The sequence below is a fragment of the Rhopalosiphum padi genome, chromosome 2, assembly GCF_020882245.1.
Source record: "Rhopalosiphum padi isolate XX-2018 chromosome 2, ASM2088224v1, whole genome shotgun sequence".
NCBI lineage: Eukaryota > Metazoa > Arthropoda > Insecta > Hemiptera > Aphididae > Rhopalosiphum > Rhopalosiphum padi.
In genome coordinates this window covers 72,495,800-72,523,395 of record NC_083598.1, presented here as the reverse complement: position 1 = coordinate 72,523,395, position 27,596 = coordinate 72,495,800, and the positions used below count along the sequence as shown (strand labels likewise).

General features: G+C 26.4%; 1 protein-coding gene across 1 annotated transcript; it reads right to left on the bottom strand.

Annotated features, from left to right (window-relative positions):
- LOC132919156 (guanine nucleotide-binding protein G(q) subunit alpha-like) lies at window positions 1–27,435 on the bottom strand. The gene is given in 10 exon segments (XM_060980504.1): window positions 1–2,167; window positions 3,300–3,407; window positions 5,790–5,943; window positions 6,013–6,142; window positions 6,676–6,776; window positions 6,778–6,805; window positions 7,232–7,360; window positions 7,720–7,874; window positions 8,821–9,005; window positions 25,690–27,435. Coding segments are annotated over 10 exon segments (1,191 nt in total). The 5' UTR covers window positions 25,808–27,435; the 3' UTR covers window positions 1–2,084.
- Window positions 27,436–27,596: the final 161 nt, after the last annotated feature.

Here is a 27,596-nt window from a genome sequence, read left to right as displayed (position 1 = left end):
AAATATAACATAATTTAATAAAACCAAAAATTTAATATCAGAATATAAATAATAAAATGTGGCTTACAAAACATTTAACATCAATTATCCATACATATGTATATATTTTATTTGTGTTTGACTGTTGATAAAAAACAAAAATAAAATAAAATAAATACATAACATATTTACGTGCGACAATAGTCGTTTTATATATTATGTTATTTTATTACCATATATTATAAAAGTATTGAAAATAATGGCTTGCAATAGTATAAAACAATATTTATACAATGGAAAAAGGAAAAAAAATACATTAAATTTAAAATACACCAGGTGGTCGAGTTGATGTGATCACCCCAGAAAAATTAATTATATTAACATTATTATTAGACGTACATTATACATATTTATTTACGAGGTCAGTCCGATGATACATTTGAAAATTCTCACTAAAATACTTTCGAAAAAAATAAATAAATATGAAAGATGAGATACTGATTAAGAACACTGATTTTGGTCTGTGTAATGAAACAACAGAGGTGTAGCAGTAGCAGAAGAAGTAGAAATGGATGTGTATTTATTTTATTATTATTAACTAGGAGGTATTCATTATTCATTATATTGGTGAATTGGTCAGATGAAGATTCATGCAAACAAATAGCAAAGTAAAAGAGCACTTATTACATTGATAATTTTTATTACTTATTAGTATAGAAGTGTTTGATGAGGTGTTTAGATAATACACGATACCCGTGTGTTTGTATTTATTTGTCCTATAAGAAAATACATTAATCATATTAATCGTTATTTTTATTAAAATTAACTTCTACTACTACTACTACTACTACTACAATCATTTAATTTTGTAAATTTTTTTTTTTAAATTGTGAGGGGAGATCTTGTTTATTTTTTAAAATAATATGTATAAACAATTATTAAAAGATAAGAAAAATTAGCGCCATTTGTTGATAGTATAATATGTTTTGATTGTCGAGGTTAATCCTCTCGACTTTTCTAAGCATAATATATTCATTCACACATTCATTCACACACACACACACACAAACACATAATTATATGTATAAATATTAAATAATAATAATAATAATAATAATAATAATAATAATAATAATAACAAGTAAAACGAGTGTCTTAAATTTTAAATAAAATACAGAGCGAAAATGGGGTGAGCACAATGTTGAGATGTTTCCCATAGATTATCAATATAAATACCAAAATTTACAATTTTTTTTTTAAAATCAATAAAATTTACACAGGTAACTCAGAAAATTTCACAATATTTGCTTAAAATGTATGTTTTATAGTTTTTAACGAGACTGACTAGAACTACCCTTACATAAATTTAAGGGTTTAATAAATTATTAAAATTGCACAAGTAAAACCTCCACCTCATGATGTTAATAAAATAAAAATAACTTTTCATTTAAGAAAACAATTATAAATAATTAGGTAATGGGGGGGGGATAACATTTGTTTTTTGTTTTGTTTTTACTTACATTTAAACATTTATATTCTGATATTAATAATTTCTTAATCTCATTAGATTTATGTACAAATATTTTTCATATTGACATTTTTTTTTAATATTTAAATATTATATAGTTTGTATAATTATTATAACATAAGGGTTAAATGCAATGAACATCATATAGGAGATTAACCATATATTTTTTTTAAATAAAAAAAATAAATTAAATTAAAAAAAAAATGCGCTCTTATAAAAAGTATTAATCATAATTTTCTTTCAATTAATTTTTACATGAGTAAAAAATTTGTATTAAAAAAAAAATTTAAGTTACCCTTTATATGTTATGTTATCGAAATCATGACGGATTTACACCGACTCACACACGACACCAACATTAACAAACTGACACTCATGGAGATAAAAATGTGAGAGAAAACGTACTCTGTTAAAAATATTGTACAAAAAACATAGGATACATTTTCTCTTTTTTTTTTTTTACTTTTTTGTTGTTTGTTTTTATATATAATTAGGATTTATACTAATCGTATTGTTATTTTAACATTATAATAGTAAAAAATATTAACATATGGGGTTTCGCGTTATTTGTGCAATATTACACAAGGTTGTATTCTTTGAGATTGGATTGTAGTATGGTATCTTTCACTGCCGCAAAGACAAATCTAATGTTTTCGGTATCTGAAAATAATTTGTTATACGTTGAATTAAAATTCAGATTTCATAGTATCACATTTTAAAAAACATGCTTGTGTTATTATTAAACAAAATAACATGCAAACATTTAAATAAATAGTGTGTTAGTAAATTAAAAATGTTTGATATTACCTTAAGAAAATTATATACGTAATGAGAAATTATTGATAACCATCAGCATGCAAAAATTATGGCTCAGCATTTCAAGCAGAGAATCTAATAATTTAAAACCCACAAGAAAACGCAAAATCTATGAGTAATAGCTATTAATTAATTAATGTATTGTATACCATTTAAATAATTAGGTATATAAATTATTAAAAAAAAGACAAAACACACTAAGTAAAATAAAATAAATAATTTTATTGATTTAATAATTTTCAATAAAACACAATGAAAATAAAATATGTTCTAATATTTGTTAGAATTGTTATTTTAAATAATAATAATAATAATAGTAATAATGATAATAATAATAATAATAATAATAAGAGTAATAATAAGAATAATGATAATAATAGTAATAAGTAATAACAATTAGGCTAGATTGAATTCTTTTAAAGCACTTTGCATAATTGTATCTTTAACAGCACAAAACACCAGTTTTATATTTTCCGTATCTGATTTGTTGTAAAAACAAGCAGCATGTAAAGAAGAAACATCACATAATTAATATTATTGTATGGAAAAAAAAAATATCGGTAAAATTAAAATAATATGGATTATATAATGACTAAGAAAATATAGGTAACACTAATTATTTACATGGATAGTTTTTGGATTCTAATAAAAATATTAATTTAAAAATATATTTATACATATTTATAATTACATGACAATTGATAAGGTCCAGGTCCCATAACTATACATTTATTTGGATAAATAATTTAAAATTGCTTCTTTACAACACCTTAACAGTAAAAATACTATACATCAAATAAGTATTGAAGTATATATTATACAAAATAAAACTGATGTTTGGTAAATGTTGAACTGTAAAAATATAAACTCTCATTCATTTTTATTAATTCATGCATAACCACATTGAATACAATACACACAAAATAAACCCAGAAGACCCATAAGCTCATGCACGATTATCAATTCTGTTAAATACCTGTGGCACATGTGAAATGTGAATAAATTATTTTCTCACTATCAGGATTCAAATCCACAAACATCCTTAGTATAAACTCTCGTGCACTTATGGCGTCCCTTTGAGGACCTAAGACAATTAAATTGGTTACAAATATAAAATCAGTTAAATATTTTGAATACATATATTATTTGTAGCCATATAAAATTAATATTAATTCAATATACTGTGTCCCTAGGAAATCCATGTTTACTTAATAAAGTTGTGATATGTATATTCTTCATCAATTCTGTTTTGTAACAGAATCATTTATTATGCGAGTTTTAAAGTGAACCATTATAAATATCACTACACATTTTTAAACTAGATATCGCGTAACCAGTTAATAAATCAACAATTCCATGTACAGTATCTAATTGAGCATTGAATTTGAAAGAGTTTCATAAAAATACATTTTATATCATTTGATAAAATGATTAGTGGTGTTATAATTGAGAGTTGGACCTACATTTTTAATAAATTATAACAAATGTATAAGTATTTTTATTTGTATTATAATAATTCAATGTATTGTTATTGTAAGTGTAATATTACTACAATAAAAACCAGAAAGGTGAGGTTTAAAAGTAATAAAAAGGTAATATGCAATATATACATACTAATTACAACCGGTAATGTGAAATTCACAGGAATAATTACAGGATGAAGGGTTAATGTTATAGACTAATGTATAACCTGTAGCAACTGTAAAATGTGAATAACACATGCGATCAGGGTCTGGATTTGTTTTAAGATACATTTTCAAAATATATTGCTGGGCAGCATCATTGTCTTGTTTACTACCTATTTATCAAAATAAGTTTTTCATAAAAATGTAAAAAACTAAAAATTTAAACACTGAAATATTAGTTTTTTTTTTTAAATATTGATTAAAAATTATAGAACCTCAATAATGTAATGAATACTCAATACAATTAATAAAAAAATGATTTTTAAAATATTTATTTTAAAACAGAATAAATCATATTTAATATCTATAATTTTATAAAAAATTTTTTTAAACAAACTAATTTACATTAGAAATGGAAACCAAGATTAATGTTATATTTTTTTCAACCTCAACAATTAAAATAGAAAATCCAGTCTTCAGTAGCATTTTAACTAAAATTATTTATTTATATAAACAAAAAATCAATTATGTTGCGACATAATAAAACAAGAATTTGAAGTTGTTTTAAGTTTTTAAATTGAATAACCATATTTGATTATACCTAAAATATTATATTATGCCATTAATTTTATTGATTTTAAAACAAATCACAACAGCTATCTTATCAGATCATTTAAAATATAATTGATAAAAGTATGATGCTAGTATAATTGTTACTAGTATATATTGAAGTACTTGAATTTTAAATTTTTAAATAAAAATATTATATAATTGCTTTGGTCTATGGATGTTATATATTATTATCAGGGTTTGGATTTGAATGCTCTAAAAACTTCAAAAATGTCCTAATAAAATACTATTTAATGCACTAAACAATGGCTATCAAAAAATTGATCTGAAAAATGTCTTTTAAAAAAAGTGAAAAATTGTATTATTTTATATTAATTATATTGTTTATACTATTAAACGTCATCTAAATGGCAGTATTTTTTAAGCAACAAGTTATTAATTATTTAATAACAAATAGGTTCAACAAATTTAACTATACAATTCTTTGCAATTAACCACTTGCTAGTTCCTAGTAATTGTTTTCTCTGTCATTCAAATTAAAGTACACAGTTTAAGGAGATAATTTGATATTAATTTACACATTTGTAAAAAATAGAAGGAAAACGTTTTTAAAATAAAAGTTGTATTTTTAAATTCATCATTACACAAAACGGATATAGTACTCGGAAAAAATATTTTAAAGCTTCTAGAAAAAAATGAAATTGCAATTAAAATCTGAACCTTAATTATTAGTATATATACAATAAAAGACAATATTTTATTAAAATATGTACAAATATGTTGGAACCAAACAGTATATTTTTATTTTTTAAGTGTCCAGTGCTAATGTAATTTTGACTTCAAAAATATACTCTATGGGAATAATGATTTTATCTTATGGAATTAATAAAATTGGATTATAATAATTATTTTATTTTAATTAATAAAGGGAAATATTCTATAGCTTGCAATGAACTCAATGTAGATAAAAAAGAAAACAGTTATCAAAATTACACTTTGGCCTGAGAGTTCTCCCTGTAAAGTGTCATTTTTATTAATATGTAATACACTGTACCAACCTACTCCCCAAATAGATATCTGACAGAAATTTAATGGAAAAGTATTATAATGAAAGTATTATAAAATATAATATTCAAAATGTACAGATTTGTAAACAATTTGGAAATGTCATGAGTTAAAGTATATTTAAACATTAGATATTGTCACTTTGTAGTTTTAATAACAAACTAGTATTTTTTCAATATTTATAAATATAATATATATAGGCTTACCCTCAAAGTCTGGAAAGTAATCTACCAGATGAGAATACATGATTTTCTCTTCGAGAAGATCCTTTTTGTTCAAAAACAATATTACTGATGAGTGTTGGAACCAAGGATATGTTATGATAGTTTTGAATAATGCTTTGGATTCTTCCATCCTATTCTGAATATAAATAATAATAGCAAAAATTAATTAAATGTACAATAAAATAAGAAAATGAAAAATATATACTTCGTTTTCGGATTCAAAAAGAATCTGATCGTATTCACTAAGTGCCACTAAGAATATGATGGATGTTACATTCTCAAAACAGTGGATCCATTTTCGTCTTTCTGATCTCTGGCCTCCAACATCGACCATCCTAAATGTCAATATTTGTTATTAAAAAAAAAAAAAAAAATTGAAAATAAAATTATACTAAATTATACCCAAATTTACTTCATATAAAAAAAAGCATTTGTTAGATTATTGTTCTTATTTTTTTTATTTTAAGCAAAACAATACAAAAAGTTATTAATATTAATATATTCTCTAAATAATAAAATAATTGATATTCACAAATAAAAAAAAAGCACAACTAATTAATAATTTACCATCAAAATCAGCAAAAATAATAAAAAAAAAAAATTAAAAGCTAAAATAATTTTTATGAAAGCTAATTAAACAAATAAAGTGCAACACCTTAAAATGTATTGTAATTTCTGTAGTGATTGTAATCGATCAAAATATTATTGACAGGTTAATAGCACAAATACATATGATTAGTTTAATATCAATAAGTAAATAATATATATATATATTTTATTGAATTTTTTTATGGAGCATAATGGCTTATAGGGTTAGCTACATCAGGATATTTAAGGTTTTGGTAATGTACATGTTTTACAATGATACCTGAAGACAATACCATCAAGATCGAAAGGGTACTCGATAATGCCTGTAGTTGGAGCCCTAGCACGTAGAATGTCCTGTTCGGTAGGTAAATAATCGGGGGGCTTCAATTCTTGCTAAGTCGCTTAAGTAACTGTGTGAAATATTATTATTTATATATATTTGAAATACATTTTTTATTTAAAAATACTATAAGTAATCAATACATTTTATGATTTTATATTAGTAGATTTTTAAAAAAAGTTGTTGTAACGTATTGTTAATTTTAAAATTTTAACACGTTACCCTATCACAATTTCTAGTCGATACGAATATTTTAGTTTTACAGTGTACATTAGAACATGATGTTTATGTTACTGTTATATTTATTTCGCAGAAACCATTGAAAGAATAGACTATGTAGTGTGTTTGATTAGTATTATTAGCAATAAACAATAACATCCATGCATTTTAAAAATAAATTGGCAATAATATATGGAGAAATAGATACACATAATAAACACATGCGCAAGCAAAAAACTTATACATTTAAAATTGTATATCATGCTATTTTTTTTACCTAAACCGAATTTCTTCTAGATCGAACGGGTATTCGATAATGCCCGTCGTGGGTACCCTTACTCTAAGTATGTCTTGTTCTGTGGGCAGATAATTTGGACTGGCCACTCTGTCTATTTCCATTAAATAACTGTAAATGAGTGTAAGGTTATTCGAAATATTTTAATATAATGAAACAAACATTCAAACCCATAATAAAAAACTATAAATTTCAATAATTATAATAAAGTAATATGTATTTACTTTCAATTTATTGATTAATAATTCTTATGTATGATGTATATGACTAAAAGTTATATACTTTATTATTATAAAAGGAATTCATATATTTTATTTTAATGCATGTGGACTAATTTTTATTGAACATCATTTTTACTGATAGCTAGATTTCACAAACCAATATCTGAATACATTTTAAATGCATCTTTTTACATAAGATAATATATCATAGTACATTAAGTGTTGCTCAGAGAAAAGTTTTTTACTTACTATTTAGCAGAATCTGTGAGCTGGTATTCGCGCCTGCGATCATAACATTCTTGAATGCCAGAGTCTCCCCAGAGTGCTTTGATCGCTTCGACATATGGACTTTCAAAAGTCGTAACAGTTTCAAAATCTACACTTTTAATGAGCTCCGCACGTTCCTTTAAAATACATTTATAAATATTACAACATAAGACACATTATAGGTACATTGTACTATTTTTTGTATTTATAAAAGTTGAAATATGTTATTTGATATAATCATAAAAATTATTTAAAATTTAGAAGAACAATAACTCTTTATATATTTAAATAAAAAAATTTACTACCATAAAAACATGTTATATGATTTTATGAGAGATTTAATTTCAATAATGTTTGAATGATTAAAGTTATTACTTTAATTATTATTAGGCATTTATGATCAGTGTTAATTTAGATTATACACATTTGGGGTTAGTTTTAAAATATATCTGTTTTCTAGTTTCGATAAATCGACTGGTTAATTCATCGGCCGTACTAGCACGGCGGATTACATGTTTGAATACAATCATACAACTATCGTATTAAATAATTCACAGCCTTTTTCAAAACTAGAAAAAATATTAAAAATCAGAAGATTATTGAAATTAAACATGTCTGAAATGTTAATATTTTCAGAAAAAACAAATTCTACAAAATGGCTATCTTCAATTTTTTTGAAAATATAATTAAATAAAAAAATTATATTTTTTAATTTTTTACCAAAAGATTAAAATAAATTCAAACATGAAATATTTGTAGTTTTTTCCCTGTGAACCTTATTAAAAAATTAGAATTATAATATTTTCATTATTTTAGGAGATTTCACAATGGGTAAATCCATACGGGACATTCTGTTATACATAGAAAATGCCTATTTAGCATAATTTTTAATTATATATTATATAAATTAATTTGATTAAAATAAAAGACAATTCGGGTATATATCTAAAAACCGACAATACTTGAGCATTATACTATGAATAAAAATATAAAAATTGTGTAGTTACTCCTTATAAACTTATTAAATTATTTCGAAATAAAAAATCTGGTATCATGTCAATTACTAATTTAGTATTAACTTACAGAACATGATGGATCAGAGTAATGTATTTTGAGCATGTCCATGGCCCTGATCATACTCTGCATGGCCATGAATATATTTTGGTATACTAGTTTGATGAACCCTCTTTTGTCTTCGTCGGAGTAACCAGAACCATGGATAATCCGCATTTGTTTGATAAATGTGGATTTCCCCGATTCACCAGTACCTAAGCACAAAAATTAGTTATAGTATAAAATTAAATGTGAAATAATAATATATTAAACATAATATTGATAAAAGTAAATATGTTATATTCTAAAGGATAGTTTAAGCTTTTGAATGCACAAACATTAGTTTCTCTAATAATTTTATAAATGGATACTTAATTTATTTATTTTGTACAATATAACCAATGAACACATTGCAATTTGGTACCTATTATACAGTAGTTGACTTGGAAATAAAGTAGTGGAGGTACTCAGCTACTCTAAAAAAAGAAGCGTTCCTAGCATTTTAATAACTTACATAACCATAGCGATGGGGGGTCACCTTACACCACCCTTTATGGTTAATTAGGGAATGCTAGCGTATCCAAAAAATTAGTTGAGGTACTTGGTCCCCCCCATGTCAACCACTGCTATTATGCTGCTTATCAATTTTCCATATAATTAAAAAAAATTGTTATTATCTTTCAAAATATATTAACAAAATAAGATAGACATAAGAAAATTTATTAAGTACTTCTAAATTGAAATATGTTCACAACAAGTTTTATTTTTTTATGCTATTCAGGTAACATAATATGGAATATTAATGTTATTCCTAAAACTTTTACACAGACTGAACTCTAATACCAAAGTTAAAATCATATTTCTCCTGAAAAGTAATTAGACTTGTTGTATAATGGTACAAAAATCATCAAGGTGAATATACATATATTTTTTTTAATTGAATTATGTAAATTACTAATCTAGATTAAAAATAAATATAATATCCAAATATAATTGTTTATGTTAAGCTGCAGATACTTTAAAAGTAATAAGATTTTTGAATTTAATAAACTACTGATTGTAGAAAAGGTATTTGGAATTTTGTAAGTATTATCATACAATATGCACCATGTTTACTATTTACATAATTTTAATCATTATGCAAAGATCATCTGAGAGATTTAATAATTTAGTAGAAGGGTAGTAAGAAAACGTAAAACAAATAATTAACAAATATGTCATGTAGTGAGGTAAATGTTTAGATGATGACCATAATTGGAAAAGAGAGAGTTTGTCATGTAAAATGAATACAGAGTGTTACAAAGAAACTAATGTGCGTAAATTATTGCACATATTAGGTTTAGGTAGAAAATAAATTATTTTTTAAAATTAAATAGTAAGTTGAATATTTATTACAAATAAATAAACATAAATATTATAAAATCAACAAAAGTAACAATTGTAAAATTATATTATCAACCCTCAATTGTAACAGGTCTTGATCGAGTCTAGATTAATAGAAAAAGTCAACCATACAAATGTTTTTACTTTAAAAATATGAGAAATATTATTATTAAATTTAAAATACATTATATCTGTAGTTGTACTTAGATTTATATTTAAATACAGACAAATTGAAATTATAGTTTATCAGAGATAATGACCATTAGACATTACTTTGATTTAATTGAATGATCATGTGTATAATATAGTATATACAATATACATAATCAATTTCAATTTATATATAACTTCTTAAAATTTTCTCAAGGTCCATTTACCACAAAACTGATCTTAAAATATAAAGCGCAAAAGGGGTATACATGATATCAAAACATTTTACTCTATTATATTAAAATTATAGGTTGGTAAAACATAATATTGTACAAAATCCCTATTGTTGCACTAAAACCTTATGTGATTTTTAGACTTTAACAATATATCAAAATATCATATAAAGGTTAAAAAAAAATAGAATTAATAGCTTTTATAATTTTCTACAAATGTATAATATACAAATACAAGGGTTATTGTATCTTTTAAATAAAACCAATTAACAAAAGTATGGTACACTAACAAAATTTGGGTTGAAAAATATCAAATACCTATTGACTATTTATTATTTAAATATATATTTCATTATAGTATGACATATTGTTACACTGATATCCTCTCTATTTCGGTAACATGAATTACTGATTACTTTGTAGAAAAATAGTGTAGGAAGTAACGGATATGTTTTCAAAATAACCGTTCGTCATGATACTGGGCGGCTCGGCTTTTAGTATAATAAACAATAAACAAATTCGGTCGCGGTCGTATTATTAAAAACGAGCGTAAATCAACGACTAAATAAATAACATTGCAATTATTGCAAATAAGTACGGAATGAAATTAATTCGGCGCAACCTAATAATAATAGGTAACTGATAAGTAATTTTAATTGTTTTCTTTACAATATAATAAAGGTTCTTATAAAATATAACGTGTCAATCGACAATAAACCATGTGATTTTTGTAATGTCATAATCGAGAACAAGCGCGGATCGGGTGGCGCTAATCGAAGATCTATTATTTTTTGTGACTAAACTTTGAACCGAAGTAACCCCACCATTGAAAGGATAACTACAAAATGAAACCTACCAAATTTTAAGATTTTGGGTTTAGGGCTACTCAGGGCACGCGACACGCACCTTTATACATATTGTACACGGAAAACCCCAGTTCCGCACCACGACGGAACCATTTGAAATTTGTATAAATTATTATTATTATCATCACCGCCGGCGATGGACATAGAGAGGGCTCAGGGGGAGTTGTGTTGGCGCGCGTGCGCTTTTCAGTGAGCGCGGGGGGGATCTCAAGTCTACGGAATTGAAAATGGCACGATATTAAGTGGCCCCGAGCTCGAGCGAGTGTCATCCCTGCCGCTGTCCCCAGGGGCCGACCCATAAAGCGCCCGTTGCGGAGCGATAGTTGTGTTTGCCGTTTCGGCAGCGCCGCCGCCGCGGGTACTCTGCCGGAAATTTCGAACAGTGGCGGACTCGCGTGATTGTGCGCAATCCGGCAACGCTGTGCGAGTCGTGTGCACGCCGCGATCGATTGGTACCGGTAACGGCATTTACACTATTTCTCCTCGACACAATCTGCGGCTGCGGCGGTGGCGGAACGTTCACACACGGCCGCCGACGCATTATTATTTTATACACCCGCCGTAAATGGCACGCCATCACCAGTAGTAAATTTTTATTTTCCCAAATTTTCAAACGATGGGTACAGGAAACGTTTTCCCGGGCTAGTCTCTCTGTTTTTTGAGCTGGATTCGTACCACTATAGTACTACCTACAATCCACCCCTCTATTCCGGTTTCACGTTATCATCAGTTAAATAAAACCGTTTTGCAGGTAGAGATGGGGCGCCAAGGGTGTGTAGCAACTAGTTGTCACCGATAAACATATTATTAATTTATTATGTATTTTTTGAAAAACGCAAGCATTGCCATCATACTTCAATTGGTTATGTGTTACTGACAGAATAAAAGTGGTACACGTTAAATGTAACCGGTGGGTGTTCAGATTCCAAATTTATGGCATTTACTACCTACACACATATTATACAAGTATAAACCACTTATAACTTTAATATAAACAATAATAAATGTTTATAATTTTGAAAATTAGGTTTGGGTATTTAAATTTACATTCAACGTTTTATTACCTACCTAGTACCCGAATAGTGTATAGATAATAAAATTACTTTTGTACCTTTATCACAGATAGATTAAACTGGTATTTCTAATAGATATGACAATTATAATTTATTACGATGCGAGTTATCTTAAAATTATAATTTTTTAATTTATTTATTAAAATAAGTTAAAAAATATTACTTTAGTCTTTTTTTATGAATAATAATAATATTTCTTAAGTTTCTTAATAATTATACTTAGTTAAAGTGTAGAAAATAAATTTATAAAGCTAGATTTTTAATATATACTTACTATTATTTCATTTTAATTAATTAAATAGGAGTTATTTGTACAGATAAAGTTACATTATGTTTATACATAAAATAGGTAAATCATTCAAATGTACATAAGTATAAGACTATAAGTACAATATAATATTATGGTATAACTTCTACATTCACAATGGTTTAGATAATGTATTTAATCAATATTCTTGAATAGTTTTCATTTAGAATTCCGATAAAATTATTTGTTTAAATTTAAAAGTTTCGATTTGTCTGTATCATTGTTTCGTTATAATTAAAAATAAATTGCATTTTTCTAACAAATAAAAAATTAAATTAAGTGTTTTTTAATTTTTTTTGTATATTTTAAAATAATGCACAAAAATTAGAAAGAGTTTTTACATGATCTAGGTCGTTGTATTGACATTTTTATAAATATTGAGTTAACCTCGAAATTAGAAGATATACATAAATTACATGATTCATTTACATTCTACCCATTATAGGTTGTGCAAGATTGAGTCAACTTTTTTTTAATTGTATTAAAATAATGTTAACAAAATAACTTTTGTACAAAAAAGCATCAAAACTTAAAAATGTAATGGAATTAAATTAAGTATACATAATATATTTATTAAAACACATTTGGGTAAAATAAATTTAAGTTTAATACTTAACATAAAAAATATATTTCAATTTAAATTGAAAAAAATACATTTATTTTCTATTTGATGTTTTTAATATGTATTCATTCTGATCATTACTGTAGAGTAGTATATTGAAGAAGCTATTGTTACTACTTAAAAACGGAGTCTTTGAAATCAAATTAAATAGATGTACGTAAAATATAAATTTTAAAATATTTATATAATGTATATATTATATAATATATACATTTTGTACACATATACATATTAGCGTATTAGCATCGTTGTAATATATTTGTATATTTGTAAGTATTTGCTATCACTATAAGATTTTTATATGTTTACTTTTGTCAAAGGGCTAAGCCCGTAAAATAAAATAAATAAATATGTTATAATCAATATTGTTGAAAAAATTAGTCAGTTTATTTTAAAGTTTTTTTTAATAATTATACCTAGTTAGTAATAATAAGAACAGTAATGACCGCGACTAGTCCTTCTAGGGTAATCAGTTAACAAGGGTTAAACCGAAATATAAAAAGTGAGGTATCAGAAATCATTGCTAATAAGGCAATAATTTACGGATGAATTTTTACGATGATTTTTTGTTTGCTTTTATTAGTAAAAATATTATGGCACACATTTATAAAACTTAATATTTTAAAAGATACAACAAATCCAATAGTTTCGAAATAAAATAAATTTGAATTAGTTAAATAGATGTTAATACATTAAGAAAAAAAGGCTAGACTAAGAACTTCAATTTAATTATTTACTGATAAATACTTTGAAAATAAATAAATAAATATTTTATATTGATTATTTAGATAGGTACCTGAATAATTAACTTTAATTATAACATATGAAGAATATTATAATTATATTTTAGATAATTTAGTGTAATTGGTAAGTATTTATAATTTTGATAAATTATTATTCTTTTTAATCTATCCAAAATAATACATAGAATTAAGTTTCATAAAAATATTGTATACTTTGTAAAAGAAAACAGAATTTTAATAGCTATAAATTATATATATATATAATCAAATTTTTTTTTAGTCGTCTTTTTTAAGATAAAAATTCATAAAAATCTTGTAAAAAAAATTCGTATTCTTTGAGTGTTTACCCCTTATTACGTATAATTTACGTTAAATAATTACGTACAAAATTATTTAATATTTTTAAAAATTATCTAATCAGCATAAAAATATACCCATTATAACACATTAATGTAGATTGTATAAATATATAATTTTCTTCACATTCGGTCTTTATTATTGTTAGAATTTCCGAAGAGTAGAAAATTGTTTATAAAAAATATATATATTCATAGGAAAATATATAATATTTAAATTTAATTAAAATAAATACAATTAATTATATATAATATATAAGATATTTCATGAAGATATTTTTTAATTTATATCTTTAATGCATAACTGTATTTTAAAAATAACTAATAAACCTAACTAACTAAATTTACTAATAACCCGATGAAATATATTTATGTATTTCAATTTTTTATTAAAAATCAAATGGTAAATTGTAATTATTATAGTATAATAATAAACTATAATCAACAAGTACGTAATTATCGTAATTATTGTGTATTCATATAGATATACTAAATTCTAATGGATATTTTATATTTATACATTACATTATACATAATTAAACAACGTATAAATTGAGCATTGAATTTTAACTGAGTTATTCTTCAAGCCAAATGTAATAAACTCTTAAGTAGAAAATTGAAATATACTTTATACTCATTCAAAATGCACATCTGGAAACTATAGAAATACTTCTAGACGATAAACTTCGTCCCTTTACGACCAGATCTATGCGAGCACATAAAATAGAACAAATTAAAAACATTTTACTAACACACATGTTTAAAGCGAAGTGCACAATTAATGTTCTTTGTTGTATATTTTCATAATAATTTCATTGTGTAGGATTTTATAAGCAATAATTTTCATTTTAAGGAAATACATTTCTTTGTTCCATCACCCAATTAAATATTTATAATATAATAACATGGTATAACACGAAGTACTATTTTTATCGTATTTCAAAAAAAAAACATGGTTTGAAATAATATAAAATAATGCAGGTAACTTAGACTATCTATTAAGTAAAGCTTGAAGTTAAATTATGAATATAATACAGTCATCTACATATTATTATTAAGGGATTAAAAAATTTCGGTTGTTAAGTATTTTTGAAATATTTACTTTTTAAACTTAATATTATAGCCTAAATTAGGTACTTAAGTAGGTACTATAGTTCACGCATTAGTAAATAGATTTTCCTAAGTGTTTCTATCGTGTATACAAACTTTTATATAACATTATTTTATCAGCATTTCTAAACCATTATTAAAATATTTTTTTATATTTTTTTCAAGACTAGATATAAAAAAATATACACAAATAAAATTGTTATATAAATGTATAGCTAATTTTCGTATAATTTTCTATATTAAAAATTATGTATTCGTGAGTCATCATAACTAATAGTTTGAAATTTGTCCTTAACAGAGATTACGTAAACAGAATAGTGATTTTTAATGGCTGGCATATAACAAAATCCCATGTGGATATCAAAATCATGGCCTTGCAACTTCACAAGACACGTATCAAAACGTGATGCGTTTGCTTTAGCCATAAATGAAATTCAATTAGATATACTTGGCAGGGAGGAAAAACTTATATTATCGAGGTTATAGTTTTAAGCCCTGCTAACGAAAAAAAATGTCAAGGACGATAATAAAGGTTTTAATAAAAAATATACATATTCTACCAGAAAATACCTGCAGGGTATCATCTTTTTACTAGGTTTCTTTCCCCTGGGCTCTTATAATTTTATCATTTGACATTGATGCTTCGAACTAGCGGATTTGTAATTCGAATAATAAACAATTGATCGAAAATAATATTGTTAGTTTCATATAACCATCACAAATTGTGCAATTGGATATCAAATACATAGCAAATGTCACATAGTACAAGTTATACATGAATCTAAATAATAATTAATAACTTTACAAACTAGTATAAAGGGATCAAATATAATATTGAAATTTTCTAACAAATATAGGGATTATGGTTATTTAGATTATAATATACCATAATAATAATTATAACAGATAAATTAAGACTAAAATAAATTATTTGTTTCAGCAGACTAATAGGTTATTACTTACTATAAAAAAAAATTCAAGTGATTCCGATACCAATAATATAAATGGCCTTACATGGGATTGACGATAATATGATAGTGGGTAGTCAGACTTTGGTACGTATTTAACACATTTAAAATGATAGCAGGAACAGATAAAAACATGAGAATTATTACTTATTAGTCATTAACCTTTAAACTACGCCTCCACAATTATAGTGATAAAAAGAGTCCGCAATTATACATTTCTAATACATACTATAGACTTATATAGGTCTTGAATATACAATTACATATCCTAGGATAATTCTTTAAAAAAAAAAAAAAGAAAATATCGTGTAAAATATAAGACACTTAATTTAAAAATCATAGTTCATAAAAATAAATTTTCAAGATAAGATTGAATTTTACAAAACTATAAATCGGAGAACTCGCTCTGCTGTATAGAAAGTTTCGAATTGTTATACAATAAAATTGATTCTGAGTTGAAGATTATATTTTAAAGGCCAATTTATTATATATATTTACGAGTGTATTTATATAAATATCAATATAAATAGGTTGCACTAATTTTTACTAAAAACAAGTCGTATATATTATATACTATAGCTGAAAGCTAAGATAGCTGTTATTAATGTCTAAGCTAATAATGCAGAATGGCGTGAACAAGGTTCCTAGTAAATAGGTAGCTTAAAATTAATCTAAGTATTCTAAATTGTGTATATACTATATAATATTTTTTGCATTACAACAAAATAATAATAAAAAACAATCGTTATTTATCTTTTAGATATCTAATTTTGTTGAAATTGAAATATTTATACAATTAAATATTTTTTAGACTTTTAGGCTTCATATATAAGAATATCTCACGAGGAACTAAATACTGAATTATGAATTTTATAATTAACTACAAAATACCAAATTTGGTAAAATTTTAACTTTAAACACATACACAAAATTATGCATATATATTATTAATATATTTAAATCACTAAAAAAAAAAAATTACCAGGAATCTTGAAAATACATTTTAAAGCTTTTATGGTTGATCAAGCATGACAATCTTTATCAACATTTATAAAAAAAAAAATATTAAAAACATTCGAAAATTTCAAATAACTTAAAATTAATCTAATTGTGTTGATAATTTTACTGTACATAGAAAATGATAATTTGAGTACTAAAGGAATGTTATAAGTTGTTACGATAAATATTTTTTAAATAATAATAAAATGACAAGAATATTAAGAGATAAATCGTTATTAGGAATACGTTTTTATAGGTATCCAATATTTAATTTTAAACGTTAATAAAAAAGAATGTGACTATAGGTACGCTTAAGTAATAGCGGTTATTTTGAAAAGAACTGAATATTAATTTTTACTTCCAAAAATATCAAATAGTTTCAATTTGCAAAGTCGAAGATCGAAACATTTTTTCTACTATATCATATTTTTTTTTTTTTTTTTTTTTTTTTTTTTTATTAATCGAAAAAGACATAAATACATTAATTATTATTGAGTAACATTTTCGATTATCTTTCTCCTTTAAGCGAAGCTTGTGTTGGACAAAGATGAACAAAGATAAAAAAAAAATCACACACATCGTTGTAAAACAAATTTACCTTTTATTTAGAATTAAAAACAAAGAGTATTTTAGATGACTATGTAAAAGTTCTAACTTGAATTCAATTTTATTTTAAATTTATGATATTATATTAAAAATTAATTCTTTACTTATTTTTCCACTAACATAAATCATTTATTATACAATAACGAGAAATAAAATAGACTTATCGAAATATACTTGTAATTTAATAATGAGACATATTAACATAATGAATAATATAGTGGAATAAAAAATGTACAACTGATTAATAGTTATTAGCGAAATATACAAGTAGGTACAAGGTACTATAATAAAATATAATACATATTATACTATTAAATAAAAATAAGAATTTGAAACATTTTATTCGACTGATTTGTAAATTTCTTTTAAAGAAAAAGGCATTAAAATAAATAAAAACTTTATTTTGAAATAATTCTGTAAATAATAAGATCGCGTTTAAATGAGCACATTTTGATCGCGAGTGAAATTACCAAAATATAGCAAGCAAGTTTGATTTTATAGAAGTGAGCAGTTCTCAATAAAATGGGGTCATCAAGTTTAATCTATGGTTTAATCAAGTTTAAAAAACACAACTAATACAACGAATTTTTTTGTCCGTCACACGTGCAACAAAGTAAAAATACGTTCAGGCGGATTTATTATAAAATACCGAGAAGTGAATTTAAAAGTAAAACTTAAATATTATATAATAAATAAAATAGAAAAATGTTTGGTTGTAAATCAAGCTGTTTTTTTTAAATAAAACACAAACCTTGATATTGTCAGTGGATATGGATATGTTATGTTTTTTAAACGGTTTTATTTTACTTAGTACTTACATATTATATTTTCAACACTTCGATATATCCATTGAAAAGATCTTTTTAATAGTCCCAATAATGTATAATATACCTAGGACCTACAATCTAGATTTATCGGTGATATTGTATTTTTATCGAAGTACGCAGAGTAAATATATACAGTACTACACGTCTATGCACTCACACCTCACCGCCAAAATTAAAAAAAAAAATTATTTTTTACTTGCTTTAAATACAAATTATTATGAAAAATACTTATTCATTGGAACCATTTTTGGGGTATCAACAATACCGTTATCAAATAATAGCACATAAAAACAATTTTTAGATAATGAAAAAAAGTACATAATATAGACGTAACGTTATGCTAGTAGCATTAGTAGCAATGTTATTTTAACTAATGTTTTAAAAAATAAAAACATATAGAAAAACATAGATACAGGTACTTTAAAAATCGATGGCGACTATAAAGTAAGGAACACGTTAACGGGTAGGTATCGAAGATCAAATAATTATTGCATCAGATCTATTGTTATAGTGAAGTCAATTTCGGAAGAACAACAGGTCTACAAAGACGACGAAGACGCCCCATCAAAATATTATTATAAAAACGTATGACTTCATTAACTGACTTTTAATAGACTTACTATATAAATCTGTGGTAATAGAAAAATATTAAAAATCGTCCTATAGCGTAAATAAGGGATTGTTTGGGGGTAGCCCTCCAAGAAAAACAAACTCCTAGAAGCCAACTGAAAAATATTAATAGAACATAGAAATTTAAATTTATACAGTTAACATTAAAAAAAATCCTCTTGAACCCCTGAAGATGTTTTTATCATTATTTACGCTAGCGTTTGGCGACCTATTATTATATATTTATAGTAACTTAGTTGATGGTAAAGTGGTAAATTTAAATATAATATGTTCTTGAGTATGTTCTATATTCTGTGGTATTTAATGTAATCACTCGTCATCACGAAGTAATGTGAAAATCGGTTTTATAAATATTTTTTTTACTATTAGTAAATAAGTATGAACACTGAAAAATAAATTTAAAGTTGTTAAAATATATAAAAAGAAATATTTAAGCCTTTTTTTTAAGCGAAAACGAAAAAAAATTTAATGATAAATACAATCCATCAACTTTAAAATGTTGTTAAAAAATTCGACTTCCTGCGAGTATATAATAATTTACATTTTCTAGTGCAAATATTGAAATTTAAAACACATGTTGTATTTATATAAGTTTGTACCTAATATATTGATATATTATTTTAGCATGGATAGAAAATAATTGTCTATATTAGAATATCTGTGTATTTTGCACATTTGAAAGTTCTTATTATTTATAAATTTCTCGTTATGTCACAATAGCATTGTTAATTTATTAAAATGTTAAAATATATTCTAAAATTATATATTTTATTAATAAATAAACATTTTTAAATTATTTATCATATGAGTTTTCAGGTATGAAACCTCTTTTTCCCCAAATTTTATACTTACTTACATTAAACATCAAGGGTTAGTTTAAAATTATTCTAAATTACATTTTATTTGTAAATTTAACTTGAAAAAAATTGTATAATTTATTTATTTTTTGGTGAAATTTTGTATTTTCCATAAATGTGATATTGTTTAAACTTGTTTGTTAGTGCAAACATTAAATACATAGGTATTATCTATTATTTAATTATATTAAAAAAAAAAATTATGTTTATAAAAATATTTTATAACAAAAAATAAATACATTTTTTTATTCAAACAAAAGATTATCGAACAGGATGACAAAAAAGTGTTTAAATAATTAGTACACCTTACCTATGTGTATAATATATGAAATATTAAACAAAAGTAAAACATGTTTGAAAAATTGAGAAGTCTAAAAACTTGTCTAAAAATTGTAAGAATATAATTATTACAAAATAAATGGCTCTAGTTACAGCACTGCGTCAACTTTTTATCGATAGTTTTTTGAACATTTGTTTTTTCAATATAAGTAAAAATACAGATATGATTAAAAGAAACAGAATTAAAATGTTATTTTTTAAATTAAATTACTATTATCTAAATATAATATTTTATAGTTTATATCTATGTTAATTACATACAGGATTCCATATTAATCAATGATCTGGTTATGAAATGTTTTGAAAAATATCGTTTGAACGTATATATGAATGTATTCATTGATTAATTAACCTATCAAATCATACTTGTGTGAGATTTTAAATTGTAGATGGTTATACAAGTGTAATTTAATATCAAGATTTTTGATAAATAGTTTATTAATATGAACTGGTTTTACTGTCATGATAATATATGAATAATTGGATAAAATTTAGGAAAAAGGTCAATTAAATTGTATTTGGATAAGACTTGGAATAAGTTTTGATTTTTTTGATCATGAAATATTTATACAATCTATTTTCATGATATTTTTATTTAATAATCTTGACATCCAAGAAGTCTACTCTTAGTTGACTATCACTTGATGTGGAATACACACAGTATGATGGTCAACTACATATTGAAATATAGGTAGGTAATATTACCTTGAAATTTTTTTTTTCAAAAATGCATTTAAAATTATAATAAATGTAAATTAATTTACAAAAAACATACTACATAATGGTATTATTAATAATAAGTAATACATGAATGGCTTAAGTTGGGAAAAATCATCCAGCGGTAACACTTTTCCCTTGAATTATATTATGAGTTTACATCTCTTTTTTTTTTTTTATTGAAGTTTTGTCTTTAAATTAGTTTTCTTTATGCTATGCAATGAGAATTTCTCGGTAAAATGTTTCAAAGACAAGGATCAGATTTTGAAGATTTTAAGGTGAGAGTGACACTGTAGATCAATTTACTATTTCTGAGATGGTTTAAATTTTATAGATATTATAATTTTTTTTTACAGCACTACATACCAGACCTTGCAGATATCTCATAAGTATAGATTTGTTTAAGAAATATCACAAAAGTTTACTTTTTAGATTAACATAGTTAAACAATCCGTTTTTGGTCCTAGGTAGATGTTGGTATAATGTCAAACCTAAGTAACGAACACTGAAGGTTAATGCTTTGATTGTTTAAGAAAATTGATGGTACTGACCTTTATTTATAAGTAATAGTAAAATGGGTGGAAATATTATTTATTTCTATTTTCTAATCGGAATACCTACCATGGACAGTCGTTCCATAGATTATGAGTAATTTTGTAAGTGTTGACTGATAATTTATAGGTAGTCATGAGAGACACAAAGAGACACATATAATTATGTATTTAGAAAATTCACTACTGAAGTGTGAGGGGTAATTGGATGGTCCACTGTGTATAAGGTGTTCGGAATAAGAGAAGAAATAGCGCCTTGGGAACACTAATTAAGATAGGAATTTAAGATTTCAAAGCCTACTCTGGTAACAAAAAGGAAATTTTCTAGATATGGGTAATTGAAAAATAAAAATAAGACTGAGCAATTTTTTTTTAACTTTATACTCAACTTTATAGAAGTACAGCGTGACATTAGTATAATCATGAAGTATAAAATATTGATAGAATATCATAAGTAGACTTATAAGTTAACAACTTTAATCTTTTATAAGTCACAAAATTGTACACTCCTATTATGTAAGTAACCAATATTTGATTTTTAATTAGTAAATCATAATTTATACAACTTTTAAATGATTCAACTATTTTATATTATTATTATTTTCTAATTGTATAAAAATTTAATCACCTAGATTACTTTATTGTTAATATTAATATATAATGTCTAATTTAAGAACCTCTCACCTCCAACACAAGCTTCTGCTTATAGGGGGTGAGCAAACTTATTATGTTATACTTATGAAAACTATGTTGTTTGTTTGCAAATATATTATATTATTATTATTCACTGGTATATCCTGAATACTTAAGAGATATAAATAAAATTAGTTTTAAATAAATTGAATACAATTATTTTCAAGTGTGCACCAATTAGGTTTTATACTTAGGACAATATTGCCTTAGAAATATTTGATTCATAAAAAAAAAATATAGACATTTTAACTAAGTACCTAAATAATACAATGATACAATTAATAATTGTATGAATGTTAAGTGTTAAGAACTCATAAAAAGGATATAAATATAATTTGCTTTTTAGTTTTTACTACCTACCCACATAAAATAAATATTTTTAAAAGGATTTTAAATTTGAATGTAACATTTGATACTGAATTGGTATACTATCTACATATTATACTCAATATTATAGTATATATAATTTTATAATTTCACAAACAAAATTAAGAAAATATAATTAACTTTAATAAGTAATAATATACAACTATCTATTTAATAATACCCCTTTTACATTAAACTTCAAAGACATACCTATTATTTTTTTGTAAGCTATAATATTTTATCTGCACACTTAGGTACCAACTATTAATTATTTTTTATATTAGGTACTTATATTAATTTTCCTAATATGCCTAAATCATACGGTATTATAGGTTCCTTGTAAGATCACAACAAATGCAATGAATGGTTTTAGAGGAGGTTTTTGCAAAACTATGTTTATAGTGACATTTTTTAGTAACATCCTCTTAATATAACATTAATATGAACATATTTTAATGTTTAAAGTATAAATAATTGTATGTTCGTGGCCAAGATAATACACTAGGTATTAACTATTAATAGACAATTCAAGTGTATCATTTTTCAATATTATTTAATCGATTGGATACGGGATACCTACATATTTGGATTTCATGGAGGATGGAATTGAAGTAAAAAGAAATCTATAAAAAATGAAAGTCAAGCTGTTATAGCTAATTCACAGGTATAATACTTTGTTGATAAATAAGGTTCCTCTATTAAATTAGTATTAATTCCAGTAGGTAAAAGTCAAATATAGAATCATAGTATGTACCTCTACATATCTCTTGCTAATTTACTTTTTAAAAATATATATTTTGCAAAATTAGACAATGATTAGATATACATAGGTCCCGATATAGGTAATACACATAATTAGTTTTTTTAGTTCAGAACTAATTTCTATATTAATATTATTAGGTGTATAGGAATAATATTTAAAACATTTACCGACCCTATCAATTTTAACATTATGAATCACATTATTTATCAAATACCTACTAAATATTTAATTTGTAATAATTAACTACCTGGGTACAATTTTTAATTTTTATAGTAGGTACCTTTTAAAATATTCACAATTTAGTCTACAATATTTGATAAGAAAAAATGTATTTAATTGTGTACCTATTGAAAGTTAATTTACCTATTATTAACATTAACTAAATTAAAAACTCTGTTAAAAACAAATATAGGTAAAAATATGTTTAGCTACTAGAAAGTAAAATAATTATAAACATGTAGGAATGAAAATACAATGATATTAACATAATACTATTTTAATCGTTATTTAATACTAGATTTTTATTTTGACAGAATTCAAGTAAATGTTAGATATAACCTTAGAACAAACTACTTCGGTAGAATTAAAATAATATTATTTCATATATAGGTATAGTCATTAATAGTAAAAATCGGTAAAAATATAATAACATGATTAGTTTAAGTTTAAAGAATTTTAGATACCTATATCTACTTTTACAGTTACAATTGTTTTTAACTAGTTTTAGATTTTTACTACAACATATTTATACATACATGAATTTTATAACAGTGGCTAATATTAATATTTTTATTTAACACATTCTTATTACTTATATACCAAGATCTTAAACATAAATCAAACATCAGTCAAAGATATTGAAATTGATTTTATCATTATAGTCGAATAAAAGTAATCTAAAACATAACATAGTTTAAGACTGAATTAGGTCATGTTAACAGCATTGAATAGTTATTAAATAATAAAGTAAGAGTCCAGTTGGGTACGAGTCCTAACCTACATTTTATAATTTCACCATGCTAACTTAAAAACTGGCTATAATAATTATTATTAAAAGTTGTATAGATAGTTAAATTGTGTTAATTTATATTAAAGGTAATGGTAAGCATATCAAACTCACATATTTCATAAAGATTATAAAGATTTTACTAAAAAGAATAGGTACAAAAAAAAAGCCTTACTCAAGTATGTTAAGTTATTTAAGATTACATTTAACTAAGTAGGTTCTCAATTCTTTATAATTAATATATTATAATTGAAAATATATCAATTAGTTAAACCACTAACAGTAAAACAATTAAAATATTTTAGTTAGGGAATTCTATCTAGAGCATTCTATAAAAAATCATTTTTGCCATACTATTATTACCCAAACAGGAGATCATTTGCCAATAATTAGTTAAAATATTGTCGTATTATAGTTTTAAATAGATACTCCTTAATTATTCAACTTTATATAAAAATGGTGACATTAGATTGGTTTCATTGAATGTCCTCAATGTGTAGCAATAATGATAAGGTATTTTGTAGGTAGAATTTTAAATAATCACTAAAATCCTTCACGAAAGACCAACAGATTTTAAACCTACCTACATTAAGCACTCGGACAGAAGTCGGTTAGGTACATGAGAGGTGTACTGACAAAATACATTTATGAGATGATATGTCAACCAATGGGTCAGTTTAGAAAACTCATTGTTCACCGTAGAGGTGCTGAGCGAACAATCAGTAGGTACTCACCAAGCAATAGGAGTTTGAGTTCTCGCCGGGCGTCCCTCTTGTCACGCCGCAGCTGTCGTTCAATCTCCTGGTTGATGCGCTTCTGTTCCTTGGCCTCCTCAGACAGGCAACACGCCATTTCAGCGGTGACAGTAGCAGCACCTTGCGGCCCGGTCCACCACGATGACGGAGGACAGTGGGCTGCCGCGGCGAGTCCGTTATTACCTGCTGCTCTGTCCACCCGCCGTACTCACCACCACCACCACCAACGCGGCCAGCAGCAGCAGACACCTCGTGCCACTCCACAGTGACCCGCAGCGCGCCGTGCCTCACCAAAAACGCACCGGTCGTGTGGGTGTGTGTCGTCGTTGTCCAACACTACGACTCTGGTCGTCCGTCACCCTCCTAGGAAGGCGGCGACAACCGGCAGCACGCCATCGTCCGTGTACAACACATCTCTGGAGCCGGTGCTGCCGGCGGTGGTGCCGTTAGTAGAGCCGGCGTGGTGGCGCGAATCACGGGTTGGGCAGTCTCGTTGGCCAGTGGATATCCGGCGGCGGGATAGGTGGTCGCGCGAAAAAACGGAACGAAGGCGAGCCGCACACACACGACACACACACACACACTCACACACGAAACTCGGTATCCGTCGATGGGCGACGGCCGCACACACGAGAAAAACGACACGAGCGCGCACGCACACACTTACCCGCGGGAGGGCTCTGGACGAGAGCAAAAAAATGCCAATGCGATTTTTAGCGCGTTCGATTCAGCACAAAAAGCAATATTATCTACATCACTCGTGCACACATAATAATATACGTGTGCGAGTGGTATATTATTATAATATTATATACGACGACGTGTATAATACGCGAGTGTGTACGGGTATGTATGTGTGAGTGTGTGTGGGTACGGCGATATCTCGCACTCGGCTGGGGCGGTCGTCTCGCCGGCGCGCGGCTGGGTGTGGTGACGGCGGCGGCAGTGTGCGCGCGCTAGAGCGAGAGAGAGAGCTGGCGAGCAAGTGAAGAAGACGTTGCGGCGGCGGCGGCGGCAGTGGAGGTGGTGGTGTGGCGAATATATTTTGTGTATGTGTGTGTGTGTGTGTGTGTGTGTTTGTGTATGTACACGATCCGGCGGCCCGTGTGCAGCAGCTGATGTGAAACGGACGGTCGACCGGAAATTTTAATCTACACCACCGCTGTGTACGAGCAGCAGCAGCAACAACAACAACAATAATAACAACCACACTCGTACCGAGCACACGGGGGGCTACTGAACGCCACCACCGCTTCGGTAGGCTCAACGATGTTGCACGTTTAACGTTTCGACGACACGAACACCGGTGACGGAAAAAACGGCTACGCGAACGGCCGTTGTAGTGCAGTGTAAGTACTCGCACCGAGTACCCCGACCGACACGACGACGACACTATACTCTCGGACAGCTCTCCGTTCGTCGACCGTTGTCGTTGTTGTGACTTGTGTGTGTGGCGAGTGTTGTTGTGTTTTTTTCGCTCTTTTTTTACGCGCACGCACGCACGCACGTACACACACACACACGCACACACATACGGGCGCGCACGCGATGGCTTGCTCTGCTGGTCCTGCTGCTTGGTGCCGGTGCCCGAGCTGCTTGGCGCTGATGCCGGTTGTCGGCGCGGCCCTATATTATCCTGTTAGACTTAATTCGATTTTAAGGAAGCCAATCATTTCTGACAAGAACACCGCACTGGGTTTCATAGTTTCGTAATTCGTTATTAACAAGATTATGCATGCGCACACACGCACGCGCGTAAATGCCGCACGGACGCCCATTTCTATATTTAACGGCGGTGGCGACATCTGTCGGTCAACGGTGTAACGGGCCGGTGAGATATTTTTTTTTCGTTTTCGGGGGACAAAATCCGGCGACCAAACGGTCTC